Consider the following 15,095-nt stretch of genomic DNA (forward strand, 5'->3'; position numbering starts at 1 on the left):
GGGCCATCACCCGACCGGCTGCGGTAGCCATGCCGTGGACCAGATTATTCATCTGGCCCACGCAGCGGTCCGAATAATCACTCCCGTCCTCAGAAGGGGGGGCGGGAGCGTCCTGCTGAGGGGAAATCAGCGACACTCCTAACACACCCAGATTATTGGCCACCGCCGCTATCTGCACCCCGAGCTTGAACATTTTATCGAGATACTCAAGCATCTCTCGGTCACCCGGCAGCTGGGGCAGGGGCCTTCTCCCCTCTGCCCACCCAGCTGCCTGCGGAAGCAGATGCGCCGCCAGGGGGCACACCGAAACACTCCGTGTCTGAGTGGCCCTCCACCTTGAGGATTCCTGCCCAAGTAGCCACCGTAGCCTTCGTTTTCAGTGGCTGCCGCCACGTGGCTTCCACACACCGCCAGATGACGACCCGTGCCGTAGAAGCCCTGGCGCAGGCGGCTCACCGGCCTCGGAGGTATTGGTGGGGGACGCAGCAAGCCTGCACGCTCCGCCACCATAGCCATCACCGCCGCGAAGTCCTGACGAGCCGACCTCTGCTGATGGCCTTCCTGGCGGTCTAGCACTAGCTGGCTTTAACTATAAAAGGCAACTTGGAAATAGGCCATGGATTTTGGGTTATAGAAGTTTCAAGATATGATCTTTTGAGAAATAATTGAATAATAGTTGTTTTTTAGCAGATAAATCGAGAGCACCAGTAAGTTTGGTAAGTTTGGTAACGCAAATAACCCTTTTCCTGTTTGGTGCCTCCTTCCTTTGCCCCCAAGTCCACAGAGATAAAACATCAATGTTCCATTATTCTTTCCCAAGTTTCTCCAAAATATATAAATACAAGTGCCCAATTTAAATTTACATTGGGGTTCATGTGATGCCACTGAATTGTTTTGGCTCACTCAAACAGTATGTCATCCACACAGAGGTGGCCGGAGCAGGGATGGACACTTTTACATCTGTTGCTGGTGGCATCTTTCTCTCAGGCTGAGGAGCCAGTGTGCACACAGAGAGGGGACCCTGAGATCCCTCAGATGTTTAAGGATGGGGACATAATGTTGGGGGGAATCTTCTCTTTCCACAGCAGCTGGAAGAACAGACGGGATTCCTACATGGACAAACCACTGCCACTGCAATGCACCAGGTAACAGTATACCATATCAATATTTTGCTTCAGATTTCTGAAAGGGTATAACATTGAATATTTAAATGAGGATATACTCCTGTTGTGTTTGATTTTACCATCAAATACTTCCATGTACTGTGCCAATCTTTCTACTGCTTAGACTTGTTGTAACTAAATATTATTAACTGTTTGTATCAAGCTTCAATTTCAGAGGGTTCCAGTTTGCCCAGGCTATGCTATTTGCCGTAGAGGAGATTAATAACAGCACAGACCTATTGCCTGGCATCTCTCTGGGCTATAGGATCTATGATTCCTGTGGCTCAATTGCCAAAAGTGTGAGGGTTGCATTGGCCTTTGCAAATGGTAATGAAGTTGTATCACAACCCTCTGAAGTACCATGTACAAGACCTGCCCAAGTGCAGGCCATTATGGGAGAAAGTTCTTCCTCTCCTTGCATGGCTATGGCTACTGCCATCGGACCCTTTCATATTCCAATGGTGGGTAAGATTATTTGATATTATTAATATTCAACTATTGCAACTATGTATAGCAAAACGGATTGTAGTTGGCTGTATAACTACTTTATATTCTGAATCTTTACCTTGGGATATAACTTGTTTTTTTCTTTTAGATCAGCCACTTTGCTACGTGTGCCTGTCTCAGTGATAAATCCAAGTACCCATCCTTCCTCAGAACAATACCCAGTGACTACTACCAGAGCAGAGCCCTGGCACAGCTGGTTAAGCATTTTGGTTGGACTTGGGTTGGAGCTATTAGAACAAATGATGATTATGGAAACAACGGTATGGCCACATTCACAGAAACGGCCCAGCAGCTTGGCATCTGTCTTGAGTACTCTGTGTCCTTCTTTAGAACTGATCCACCAGACAAAATACAAAAGATAATTGACATTATCAAGGCTTCCACTTCCAAGGTGATCATTGCTTTCCTCTCCCACAAGGATTTGGATGTGATACTACATGAATTTTTTCACCACAACTTGACTGGGTACCAGTGGATAGGCTCTGAGAGCTGGATCTTTGATTCACAAACTGCAACCGTGGATAAGCATCACATTCTAGACGGTGCTATAGGCCTGTCCATCCCCGAAGCACATGTCAGTGGCATGAGGGAGTTCATGTTGGATGTGAGGCCGCTCAATGTATCTAGTAATGAAATGTTTACAACGTATTATGAGACGGTATTTAGCTGTAAGTTCAAGCAGTCAAAGTCTTCATCAAGAAATCAGATAGAATGTACTGGACGTGAAGATTTGACTGAAGTGCAAAACAGCTTCACCGATATGTCTCTGATGCCTATCTTTAACAATGTCTATAAAGGAGTGTATGCTGCGGCCCACGCACTTCATTTTATCCTCAGCTGTAACAAAACATGTAACACCAAGGTGCAGCTAGATCCATTTACGGTGAGTTGAACACCAATGTTACTGACGTTTTTACATTAACTCACATCAACAAGGAACTTGTTTACAATAACGTAAATTAAACTTTTGCTGTCTATCATGCTGTTAAAACACTTGGACCACAACACATTCTTCAAATTATGTTCTGCATTGACGGATATTTGTTTTTCAGATTTTACAGCACATAAGAACTATTCACTTTAAAACAAAGGAAGGAGAAGAGGTTTACTTCAATGAAAATGGAGACCCAGCAGCAAAGTATGAAATTATAAATTGGAAGCCAAGAGAAAATGACATTGTGGACTTTGTCACAGTTGGCCTTTATGATGCATCTTTACCTGCAAACAAACAGCTAAATCTGCAAAATGAGTCTATAACTTGGACACAGAACTCCCAACAGGTAACATACTCTAAGATCACTGTTGTTGCTAATTACAGTCTTTTTGTTTCATTATAAATATGAAATTGACACTGTTAGTCATGCACGTCATAATGTATGGTTTTTATGCATCAACATTTTAAATAGAAATATGCAAAGGCAACACAGTAATCAAAGTGAAGGCCGATCTTTTTCTTTCTTCTCATAGTCGATTTGATCCCACAGGTGCCTGTGTCAGTTTGCAGTGAAAAATGTCTTCCAGGAACTCGCAAGGTTCTCCAAAAAGGAATGCCTGTCTGCTGCTATGACTGTATAAGATGTGCAGAGGGAGACATCAGCAACATTACAGGTGTAGTTACATGAATGCAAGACAAAACATGTATTGTTCATTTTAAGAAATTGCAGTGTGTTTTGGAACCATGCAGTCCTTTAAGAAGAAAAAAACACAATATCGTTACATAACAAATAATTGCAAATGATACATATACAGATACTGAGACAGAATTCTGAAGTCAGCTATATAAATATATGCAAAAGTCTTCCTAAGGATTAATGCATTATGTTAAAGCACCAATGTAAAATAAATGTTTCTACTTCAAGTCTACCTAAAATAAATAATTTCATTATTCATAGAAATTCATAGAAATCCCTGGGAAGAACTTGTGCTTTTACAAATAAGCAAAACATTTTATATACTTATTATGTGCTGTACTGTCTTGTATGCTTAGAAAATATGCAACGTAGGGACAAATACAAAATTAAAAAATAATTATACATAATGTTTACCACATTTTCTTTTTTTCAGATTCTGTCACCTGTGTGCGGTGTCACCCTGAGTTCTGGTCAAATGAAAGAAGAGATGCCTGTGTAAAGAAGGAGGCAGAGTTTCTGTCATATGAAGAGATTATGGGAGCGCTGCTCACTGCAGCATCCTTATTTGGAACATGCATCACAGCTGTTGTGGCATTCATTTTCTTCAGATACAGGAAGACTCCAATTGTCAGGGCTAACAACTCTGAGCTGAGCTTCCTGCTGCTCTTCTCCTTGACTCTGTGTTTCCTGTGTTCTCTGACCTTCATCGGTCGGCCCTCTGAGTGGTCCTGCATGCTGCGACACACAGCATTCGGCATCACCTTTGTCCTCTGTATCTCTTGTGTTCTGGGGAAAACTATAGTGGTGCTAATGGCCTTCAGGGCTACACTTCCAGGCAGTAATATGATGAAGTGGTTTGGGCCTGCCCAGCAGAGACTAACTGTTCTGGGTTTCACTCTAATACAAGTAATGATATGTATCCTCTGGTTAACAATTTCTCCTCCTTTTCCTTTTAAGAATTTTAAAGACTTCAAAGACAAAATAATCTTAGAGTGTGCTTTGGGCTCAGCTTTGGGCTTTTGGTCTGTACTTGGGTACATAGGACTACTGGCCATTTTATGTTTCATTCTTGCTTTTCTGGCTCGGAAACTGCCTGATAACTTTAATGAAGCCAAGTTTATAACCTTTAGCATGCTGATATTCTGCGCTGTATGGATCACTTTCATCCCAGCGTATGTAAGCTCTCCTGGAAAGTTTAGTGTTGCTGTAGAGATATTTGCTATTCTGTCCTCCAGTTTTGGACTGCTCTTTTGTATTTTCATCCCAAAATGTTATATCATCTTACTCAAACCAGAGAGGAATACAAAAAAATATATAATGGGAAAGGGAGCCCTAAAATAATTATGGAACCCTATAATTATATTTGTTTATTTTAGTGTCTCCAACTGTGAGTTATTTTACTGTGTAACGTAGCATATTGAGATGACTCCTTTTAATAGAATGCAATGTACCATCATTTCAACCAATATGTATATATGCAAATAAAAAAAGAATACAATTATATGCAGACCCAAAATAGCAATCTCCTATGTGATTTCAGATTAATTGCCAGAAATTGTTATTCAAATAATGAAATCAACATTGTCTCGCATAAAACATTTGACTAAACTTAAATTTCATCTCGTCTCCTGAGACTTCTTTTCAAGCAGGAAAATGCCCTTCTTGTTATTGATGATGTATAAAGGGGTGTCATGAGCTCTCAAGCAGATTGGCGTGACCTGAAGAGCACAGCCATGTCCTTACTTCATTGTACTGTATTTGAGACTTAACACAAATGTATTATTTTGTTCTATCTTTCACAACACCCTAGCTTCAATTTTTGAGAATTCAAATGTTCTCAAGCATTGATTTTTGCTATCAATGAGATCAACAAAAATCCTGACATGCTCCCTAATGTTAAACTTGGATACAGTATCTTTAATAACTGTGGAACTATGGACATACTGAGAGCTGCACTGGCACTGGTGTCTATTTTACTGCAGATCAACCTCAGGCTATTTCCACTCGAAGCGCTTTAACAAACTAACAAACTTCCTCTGGAGTTCACAGTGTCCCCAGCCTGCCTCCACACATGTCCCGTCAGCCTATACTGGAAACTTCCCCTCAGGCCTGTTGCATCATGATAATCATAATTATGCCCTGGAGGATTTGACCATGATGTTGACTTTCGATAAAAAAACTTTCTACCCTGAAGTAAAGAAAGAAAGACTCATACTTTAAGTTCATATGCTTATGTTTTTAACCCTTTGGAAGCAATTAAGTTAGATGTCAAATCATTCCTAGATAAGACCATACTGTTAGGCTTTGACAGGAACTTCACAATGAGATACAAGTGAAAAATAAAAGTGATAGAACATTTACCAACGTTATAGTGTTGGTAATGTTTCACAATGTGTGCATGTCAGTGTCGAACCGTGTCTATCACAACTGGACCTTCTGTAGACACACACACACCCTCCGCAGCCACCGCCGCGCCCCCTGCCGCGCCCCCCGCCGTTATAATGTCTGTCTTTTCACTGAATTGTCGTCTTGAAAAGGGTACTCACAACAATTCTGCAACAACATCATCTTCACCTGTTGCACTTGCCATTTCAATGTTAAAAACAATAAAACGGCATATGAATTGCTTCGTGGCATTTATCTAGATCCTCTGTCTCGAGCCAGTGAACTACCGGGCCTTCTAGAATACCCTGGAACCGAGGGGAACTCTGAAAGAATACGCCCATTGGCTACAAATCAATATATGATTGGTTGATCAAACTGTCAATCCAAAGGTATGCTCTCATTCAGTGCAACGGCCAGGGTATTCTATCAAGGATATAGAATACCTTGTTGAAGGATATTCTACCCAGAGACCCAGACAAATATCTGATTAGTTGCTTTTCTTTTCTAACACAAAACCACTGAAAAGCGTAGTGCATGGACCGAGAAGGACAAACAAATCAACGTAACACTGTAATATTACAGATCAACAACACAGATACGATTCTCATTTATTCATTTTACATACATTTTATTTAGGGCTGTCAAGTTAACGCGTTAATAACAAAATAGCAAAAAAAAATGAACGCCACTAATTATTTTAACGCGATTAACGCATGTGTATTTATTTGTCCTCGGCCGCCCCGCCCCGTAGTTTCAGAGCGCATCGAGTTTAAAATAGTGTTGTTGTTGTTAGCATCTGGTGCTAGCTAGCTGCGCTAACGGATATAAGGAGCTGTTTCAATGAAAACAGAGGAGCGACATTTCACCGACAACTGCGCCGAGCACTTGACTTTATGCAGGTAGCCAGACAGTGGGACATTGTACGAAAAGTCAGCACACTCAGCACGGATAGTGCGCGCAACATGATTGCAGCGTCCAGGCAGCTCCCGTTCGAGCATATATGCCTTGAGCTGCACATAGCTCCAACGATCCATCACAGTGTCTCCACACACACACACACACACACACACACACACACACACACACACACACACACACACACACACACACACACACACACACACACACACACACACACACACACACACACACACACACACACACACACACACACTTTGTATTGTATTATTGTATGAGAGAGGTTCCAGGTTGAATTGAGGCGAATATTTGTAATGTTCAGAGGTTGTTGTGTTTAATATTCATGAGAATATTTGTCATTGTTCAAATGATAATAAACAAACATATAAAGCATATTTGTCCACTCATATGTTGATAAGAGTATTCAAAACTTGAAAAATATCCCTCTAAGGTACATTTAGAACAGATAAAAAATGTGCGATTAATTTGCGATTAATCGCGATTAACTATGGACAATCATGCGATTAATCGCAATTAAATATTTTAATCGACTGACACCCCTAATTTTATTACATTTTATTTATGTAATTAAATGGATTTTTTGTTTGTTTTATCTGAGTGTTCCAGGGTATTCTCTGAATACCTTGAAGGCCCTAACGGTTCGCCACTGGTGCATGTTGATATAAAAGTTATTTCATTTGGAGGAATAAAAAGTGTGCAACCCTCTGACCTTTGAATGTTCTTCCTATGTTTGACGTGTAAGTGCATTAGCACATTAATAATGCTCTATTTGTTTAACTACTGAGAGTAGCAGTGCAGGAACTCTCAGGTAGGCTGACCGATGATTTGGAAGAGATGGTCATCTGATTTTAGGTGTCAAGACTGATCTGGCTGGCTGTCAGAGTAGATGGCCTACTGATGATCTGGCTGTGCATCCGCAAAGATGGCATGGTGAATGCTTTCTTCTAGGAAGAACGTCCTGGCAAGGTGAGACATATTGAGACATGGCCGAAGGACGTCAGGCTTACTGGTCAACAGGTCAACTGAAGGCTCACAGGGTTCAGAAAATACAAGATCAGTCAGAAAGTAGGTGGGCTAGCTGGCTCAGGGAAGGCAAGGCAGAAGGCATGATCCGAATGGCTACCGAGGCCATCGGCTTCCTCTACTGCACATTTCTTTGGATAAATGTTATGCTTTTTTATTTATGCATTTTATATCTAATCCTTAGGTAGATTTCTTAACCTCTTAAGCACGGCGGTCCCCCCATTGGACCCCTCCCACCGTTTTTTTTTCGAGATAATGTCTAAGGGCTTCTTAACATTTATGAAACTATTAATGTGTAGCACCAGATTAACGGGAAGAATCTCAGCTAACTGAAGATATGAACCATTTTTACCAAAACAAAACACAAGTCTCATAAGAAGCGTCTAAATGACCCCTGAGCGAAAAAATTCTAACGCACTGCGGCACACAATTCAAGATAAAAATACCCTTATTACTTATTGTAGCTGCACATACAATATAGCCGATTTAAAGCTGAGACTCCACTCATTATTTAGGTATAGTATCATCACTGAGCGATCCGAACTTGCGACAGGGGAAGCAAACACAGACATCACAACACGTACCTTTACGGAGCTTTTACGGCAGATCGTCTCACCGTAGCTGTCAATTAGGTCAAAATACGTGTTCAATGGCATTAAAACGAAAAAAAAAAATGCTACAACTGTTGATCCATAGGTTGATAATGTACCTGTGCCTTTGAAGAAATTATTTATAATCCATAATTCCATTTTTTATGTAAAGATCGGAGCGGAAAAGTTAGCTGCTAATGGTAGCCACCAGAGTGTATGCAGCTTCCGGTTTTGGTAACGCGTCACTCTCACTCCTTATTTGTTAACGTTTTGGTGTGTATATAACTTTCCCTCGATTCCATTGGCTCTAGCGGTTATAAAGAGATTTCATTCATCAAAATCGAGCAAGGGGGGCCAGAGATAGGTCAAATCCACCCAAATGACCCCAGAAGTGGGGGTTTTTGGCTAAATCTCTCTAAAAAGGTCTAATTTCACTTGTTTTGCATCAATCTTGATACAGGGTTCTTATTATATGTTGTACTTTGGATTCTTAAAGCTTTTAGTCTACTAACCCATCATCCAAGGGTAGTTTTCACTATAAGTAAAAAAGAATTTTTGGACGGACACTATAATTTACAGTTTTTTACTATGTAAAATCTGAATTTTCTTTAAAATAAAAAACATCTATATTGATTCTGACTTTTCTACATCCAACTCACAGGTTTATCATTACTTTGACAATAAAGATTATTAATTTAACCCTTTTAGAAGGGAAGATCGGGTCATTTGTTCTGGGAATGTCATTTTCGAGCCTGAGACCTGAAAAACAGGCTCAGGGCTTAAGAGGTTAAAAAACAAAACTGTTTACTGAAGTTGAAGCTGCCAAACCTAAAACATACCATCCAGGCCCGCCCCTCCCTACACGCAGATCACGCAGACTGCGTGGGGCCTCATCTTGTGGAGGGGGCCTCATCTGATGCGCAAAAGCGGCACAATTAAGCGCGCCACAGTTCCGCCGCTGCGAGGCTCCGCCGCTCGCAGTTCACGCGCGTGCTCCACTAGCACTAGCTGGCTTTAATTATAAAAGGCAACTTGGAAATAGGCCATGGATTTTGGGTTAGAGAAGTTTCAAGATATGATCTTTTTACAAATAATTGAATAATAGTTGTTTTTTTAGCAGATACATTGAGAGCACACAAGTACCAGTAAGTTTGGTAACGCCAATAACCTTTTCCTGTTTGGCGCCTCCTTCCTTTGCCCCCAAGTCCACAGAGATAAAACATCAATGTTCCATTATTCTTTCCCAAGTTTCTCCAAAATATATAAATACAAGTGCCCAATTTAAATTTACATTGGGGTTCATGTGATGCCACTGAATTGTTTTGGCTCACTCAAACAGTATGTCATCCACACAGAGGTGGCCAGAGCAGGGATGGGCACTCTTACATCTGTTAATGGTGGCATCTATCTCTCAGGCTGAGGAGCCAGTGTGCACACAGAGAGGGGACCCTGAGATCCCTCAGATGTTTAAGGATGGGGACATAATGTTGGGGGGAATCTTCGCTTTCCACAGCAGCTGGAAGAACAGACAGGATTCCTACATGGACAAACCACTGCCACTGCAATGCACCAGGTAACAGTATACCATATCAATATTTTGCTTCAGATTTCTGAAAGGGTATAACATTGAATATTTAAATGAGGATATACCATCAAATACTTCCATGTACTGTGCCACTCTTTCTACTGCATGGACTTTTTGTAACTAATTATTATTAACTGTTTGCATCAAGCTTGAATTTCAGAGGGTTCCAGTTTGCCCAGGCTATGCTATTTGCCGTAGAGGAGATTAATAACAGCACGGACCTATTGCCTGGCATCTCTCTGGGCTATAGGATCTATGATTCCTGTGGCTCAATTGCCAAAAGTGTGAGGGTTGCATTGGCCTTTGCAAATGGTAATGAAGTTGTATCACAACCCTCTGAAGTACCATGTACAAGACCTGCCCAAGTGCAGGCCATTATGGGAGAACATTCTTCCTCTCCTTGCATGGCTATGGCTGCTGCCATCGGACCCTTTCATATTCCAATGGTGGGTAAGATTGTTTGATATTATTAATATTCTACTATTGCAACTATGTATAGCAAAAGGGATTGTAGTTGGCTCTATAACTACTTTATATTCTGAATCTTTACCTTGGGATGTAACTTGTTTTTTTCTTTTAGATCAGCCACTTTGCTACGTGTGCCTGTCTCAGTGATAAATCCAAGTACCCATCCTTCCTCAGAACAATACCCAGTGACTACTACCAGAGCAGAGGCCTGGCTCAGCTGGTTAAGCATTTTGGTTGGACTTGGGTTGGAGCTATTAGAACAAATGATGATTATGGAAACAACGGTATGGCCACATTCACAGAAACAGCCCAGCAGCTTGGCATCTGTCTTGAGTACTCTGTGTCCTTCTTTAGAACCGATCCACCAGACAAAATACAAAAGATAATTGACATTATCAAGGCTTCCACTTCCAAGGTGATCATTGCTTTCCTCTCCCACATGGATTTGGATGTGATACTACATGAATTTTCTCACCACAACTTGACTGGGTACCAGTGGATAGGCTCTGAGGGCTGGATCCTTGATTCACAAATTGCAACCGTGGATAAGCATCACATTCTAGACGGTTCTATAGGCCTGTCTATCCCCGAAGTACATGTCAGTGGCATGAGGGAGTTCATGTTGGATGTGAGGCCGCTCAATGTATCTAGTAATGAAATGTTTACAACGTTTTATGAGACGTTATTTAGCTGTAAGTTCAAGCAGTCAAAGTCTTCATCAAGAAATCAGAAAGAATGTACTGGACGTGAAGATTTGACTGAAGTGCAAAACAGCTTCACCGATATGTCTCTGATGCCTATCTTTAACAATGTCTATAAAGGAGTGTATGCTGCGGCCCACGCACTTCATGTTATCCTCAGCTGTAACAACACATGTAACACCAAGGTGCAGCTAGATCCATTTACGGTGAGTTGAACACCAATGTTACTGAAGTTTTTACATTAACTCACATCAACAAGGAACATGTTTACAATAACGTAAATTAAACTTTTGCTGTCTATCATGCTGTTAAAACACTTGGACCACAACACATTCTTCAAATTATGTTCTGCATTGACGGATATTTGTTTTTCAGATTTTACAGCACATAAGAACTATTCACTTTAAAACAAAGGAAGGAGAAGAGGTTTACTTCAATGAAAATGGAGACCCAGCAGCAAAGTATGAAATTATAAATTGGAAGCCAAGAGAAAATGACATTGTGGACTTTGTCACAGTTGGCCTTTATGATGCATCTTTACCTGCAAACAAACAGCTAAATCTGCAAAATGAGTCTATAACTTGGACACAGAACTCCCAACAGGTAACATACATCACTGTCGTTGCTAATTACAGTCTTTTTGTTTCATTATAAATATGAAATTGACACTGTTAGTCATGCACGTCATAATGTATGGTTTTTATGCATCAACATTTTAAATAGAAATATGCAAAGGCAACACAGTAATCAAAGTGAAGGCCGATCTTTTTCTTTCTTCTCATAGTCGATTTGATCCCACAGGTGCCTGTGTCAGTTTGCAGTGAAGAATGTCTTCCAGGAACTCGCAAGGTTCTCCAAAAAGGAATGCCTGTCTGCTGCTATGACTGTATAAGATGTGCAGAGGGAGACATCAGCAACAGTACAGGTATAGTTACATGAATGCAAGACAAAACATGTATTGTTCATTTTAAGAAATTGCAGTGGGTTTTGGGGGATTTCGAAACCATGCAGTCCTTTAAGAAGAAAAAAACACAATATCGTTACATAACAAATAATTGCAAATGATACATATACAGATACTGAGACAGAATTCTGAAGTCAGCTATATAAATATATGCAAAAGTCTTCCTAAGGATTAATGCATTATGTTAAAGCACCAATGTAAAATAAATGTTTCTACTTCAAGTCTAACTAAAATAAATCATTTCATTATTCATAGAAATTCATAGAAATCCCTGGGAAGAACTTGTGCTTGTACAAATAAGCAAAACATTGTATATACTTATTATGTGCTGTACTGTCTTGTATGCTTAGAAAAGATGCAACGTAGGGACAAATACAAAATTAAAAAATAATTATACATAATGTTTACCAAATCTTTTTTTTTTCAGATTCGATCACCTGTGTGCGGTGTCACCCTGAGTTCTGGTCAAATGAAAGAAGAGATGCCTGTGTAAAGAAGGAGGCAGAGTTTCTGTCATATGAAGAGATTATGGGAGCGCTGCTCACTGCAGCATCCTTATTTGGAACATGCATCACAGCTGTTGTGGCATTCATTTTCTTCAGATACAGGAAAACTCCAATTGTCAGGGCGAACAACTCTGAGCTGAGCTTCCTGCTGCTCTTCTCCTTGACTCTGTGTTTCCTGTGTTCTCTGACCTTCATCGGTCGGCCCTCAAATTTGTCCTGCATGCTGCGACACACAGCATTCGGCATCACCTTTGTCCTCTGTATCTCTTGTGTTCTGGGGAAAACTATAGTGGTGCTAATGGCCTTCAGGGCTACACTTCCAGGCAGTAATATGATGAAGTGGTTTGGGCCTGCCCAGCAGAGACTAACTGTTCTGGGTTTTACTCTAATACAAGTAATGATATGTATCCTCTGGTTAACAATTTCTCCTCCTTTTCCTTTTAAGAATCTTAAAGACTTCAAAGACAAAATAATCTTAGAGTGTGCTTTGGGCTCAGCTTTGGGCTTTTGGTCTGTACTTGGGTACATAGGACTACTGGCCATTTTATGTTTCATTCTTGCTTTTCTGGCTCGTAAACTGCCTAATAACTTTAATGAAGCCAAATTTATAACCTTTAGCATGCTGATATTCTGCGCTGTATGGATCACTTTCATCCCAGCGTATGTAAGCTCTCCTGGAAAGTTTAGTGTTGCTGTAGAGATATTTGCTATTCTGTCCTCCAGTTTTGGACTGCTCTTTTGTATTTTCATCCCAAAATGTTATATCATCTTACTCAAACCAGAGAGGAATACAAAAAAATATATAATGGGAAAGGGAGCCCTAAAATAATTATGGAACCCTATAATTATATTTGTTTATTTTAGTGTCTCCAACTGTGAGTTATTTTACTGTGTAACGTAGCATATTGAGATGACTCCTTTTAATAGAATACAAGTTTCAACCAATATGTATGTATGCAAATAAAAAAAGAATACAATTATATGCAGACCCAAAATACCAATCTCCTATGTGATTTCAGATTAATTGCCAGAAATTGTTATTCAAATAATAAAATCAACATTGTCTCGCATAAAACATTTGACTAAACTTAAATTTCATTCTCGTCTCCTGAGACTTATTTTCAAGCAGGAAAATGCCCTTCCTGTTATTGATGGTGTATAAAGGGGTGTCATGAGCTCTCAAGCAGATTGGCGTGACCTGAAGAGCACAGCCATGTCCTTACTGAGGCCGCTCCTTTTGGTTCTGCTAATGGGGAAGGGGGACTCTGTTTTACCGACTGCAAGACTCAGCACAACCGCCTGAACTGTTCCAAGATGGTGACCTTGTTATTGGAGGCATTTTTTCATTCCGCACAAGGCAGGATTACGTAATTAACACATTTCAGACAATTCCAGGAGTACGGAAATGTAAAAAGTATGTATTGTTAGGCATATTTTCAATGTTGTATGTTCATTGTACGGTATTTGAGACTCAACACAAATTTATTATTTTGTTCTATCTTTCACAACACCCTAGCTTCAATTTGAGATAATTCAAATTTTCTCAAGCATTGATTTTTGCTATCAATGAGATCAACAAAAATCCTGACATGCTCCCTAATGTTAAACTTGGCTACAGTAGGCTATCTACAATAACTGTGGAACTATGGACATACTGAGAGCTGCACTGGCACTGGTGTCTATTTTACTGCAGATCAACCTCAGGCTATTTCCACTCGAAGCGCTTTAACAAACTAACAAACTTCCTCTGGAGTTCACAGTGTCCCCAGCCTGCCTCCACACCATAGACTGTATATATAAATGGACGTAGTGTCCGTGACGTCACCCATAGGATTCTGCAGAGTTGCCGAGAAGCCCTTAGTAGGCGGAGTCGGCCACTAACGGCTCGACAGTGACGTCAGAGTCTAACTCCCGCCTGCTCCAAATAAGGGCAAAGAGGCGGAGCCGAGGCGGGACCTGCTGCCTCCGAACTGGAAGTAAACAGAGCTAGCTCAGGCTAAGAAGCTAAGCTAACATGAAATACATGCATACCAAGTTACTGCGTGGCACTTTGGTTTTGATAAAACAGTGTAGTTCCCCTATACGTTACATTCATAATCAAACGAGACAATCTGCAAGAGAATTAGCTATTTTTTGTTATTCTTAATGCTTGTCATAACGTTAATAAAATAAAAGAAGTACCGATACATAGCAGAACAATTGTGGCGATGTTCAGCTTAATAAGCCTTGTTCAACATCATTTATTTAACTAATACTACAGCAGGCTGCAGGCGAACCAAGTCCGCGTTTCGCTGCATTCCTTGATCTCCAGTTATAACGCCGGACTCCACCGCCCGGAGCTAACGGAGCCGCAGGGGGCTCCGGGACGCCGGCTGGAGCTGGACGCCGGCTGGAGCTAGCCCCCTGCGGCTCCGTTAGCTCTGGCGGCCACCACTGGGATAATTGGGTCCCCTTTTAACATTTGCTCCTCTTTAGCATTATGGGCGTCATAGCCATATACTATACAAGTCTTACCCAAGGCTGAATCATAAACTAAACTGTATATATATATATATATAAATGTATAAAGGGTTACATCCTTAGCTGGCTAATAAGCTACATAACAAGCTAAGCTAACAAGCACACAAACACCG

At 40.8% G+C, this 15,095-nt stretch overlaps 2 protein-coding genes across 2 annotated transcripts; both read left to right on the top strand.

The window, feature by feature from the left end:
* Nucleotides 1-1,020: 1,020 nt before the first annotated feature.
* LOC117470381 (extracellular calcium-sensing receptor-like) lies at nt 1,021-4,642 on the top strand. Its single transcript, XM_034115140.1, has 6 exons — nt 1,021-1,145; nt 1,327-1,624; nt 1,759-2,553; nt 2,723-2,950; nt 3,155-3,278; nt 3,735-4,642. The coding sequence occupies exons 1-6, from the start codon at nt 1,036-1,038 to the stop codon at nt 4,640-4,642; spliced, it is 2,463 nt and encodes an 820-aa protein (XP_033971031.1). The 5' UTR covers nt 1,021-1,035.
* Nucleotides 4,643-9,617: 4,975 nt separating this feature from the next.
* On the top strand, nt 9,618-13,291 carry LOC117470385 (extracellular calcium-sensing receptor-like). Its single transcript, XM_034115147.1, has 6 exons — nt 9,618-9,811; nt 9,972-10,269; nt 10,404-11,198; nt 11,368-11,595; nt 11,794-11,917; nt 12,384-13,291. The coding sequence occupies exons 1-6, from the start codon at nt 9,633-9,635 to the stop codon at nt 13,289-13,291; spliced, it is 2,532 nt and encodes an 843-aa protein (XP_033971038.1). The 5' UTR covers nt 9,618-9,632.
* The last annotated feature ends 1,804 nt before the right edge of the window (nt 13,292-15,095 follow it).

This window comes from Trematomus bernacchii, unplaced genomic scaffold (assembly GCF_902827165.1).
Source record: "Trematomus bernacchii unplaced genomic scaffold, fTreBer1.1, whole genome shotgun sequence".
NCBI lineage: Eukaryota > Metazoa > Chordata > Actinopteri > Perciformes > Nototheniidae > Trematomus > Trematomus bernacchii.

Coding starts and splice junctions, on each gene's coding strand:
- LOC117470381 (XM_034115140.1), top strand. CDS start 1,036: ATGTTTAAGGATGGGGACATAATGTTGGGGGGAATCTTCTCTTTCCAC. Junction 1,146..1,326: donor CTGCCACTGCAATGCACCAG/GTAACAGTATAC, acceptor GTTTGTATCAAG/CTTCAATTTCAGAGGGTTCC. Junction 1,625..1,758: donor GACCCTTTCATATTCCAATG/GTGGGTAAGATT, acceptor TTTTTCTTTTAG/ATCAGCCACTTTGCTACGTG.
- LOC117470385 (XM_034115147.1), top strand. CDS start 9,633: ATGGTGGCATCTATCTCTCAGGCTGAGGAGCCAGTGTGCACACAGAGA. Junction 9,812..9,971: donor CTGCCACTGCAATGCACCAG/GTAACAGTATAC, acceptor GTTTGCATCAAG/CTTGAATTTCAGAGGGTTCC. Junction 11,918..12,383: donor AGACATCAGCAACAGTACAG/GTATAGTTACAT, acceptor TTTTTTTTTCAG/ATTCGATCACCTGTGTGCGG.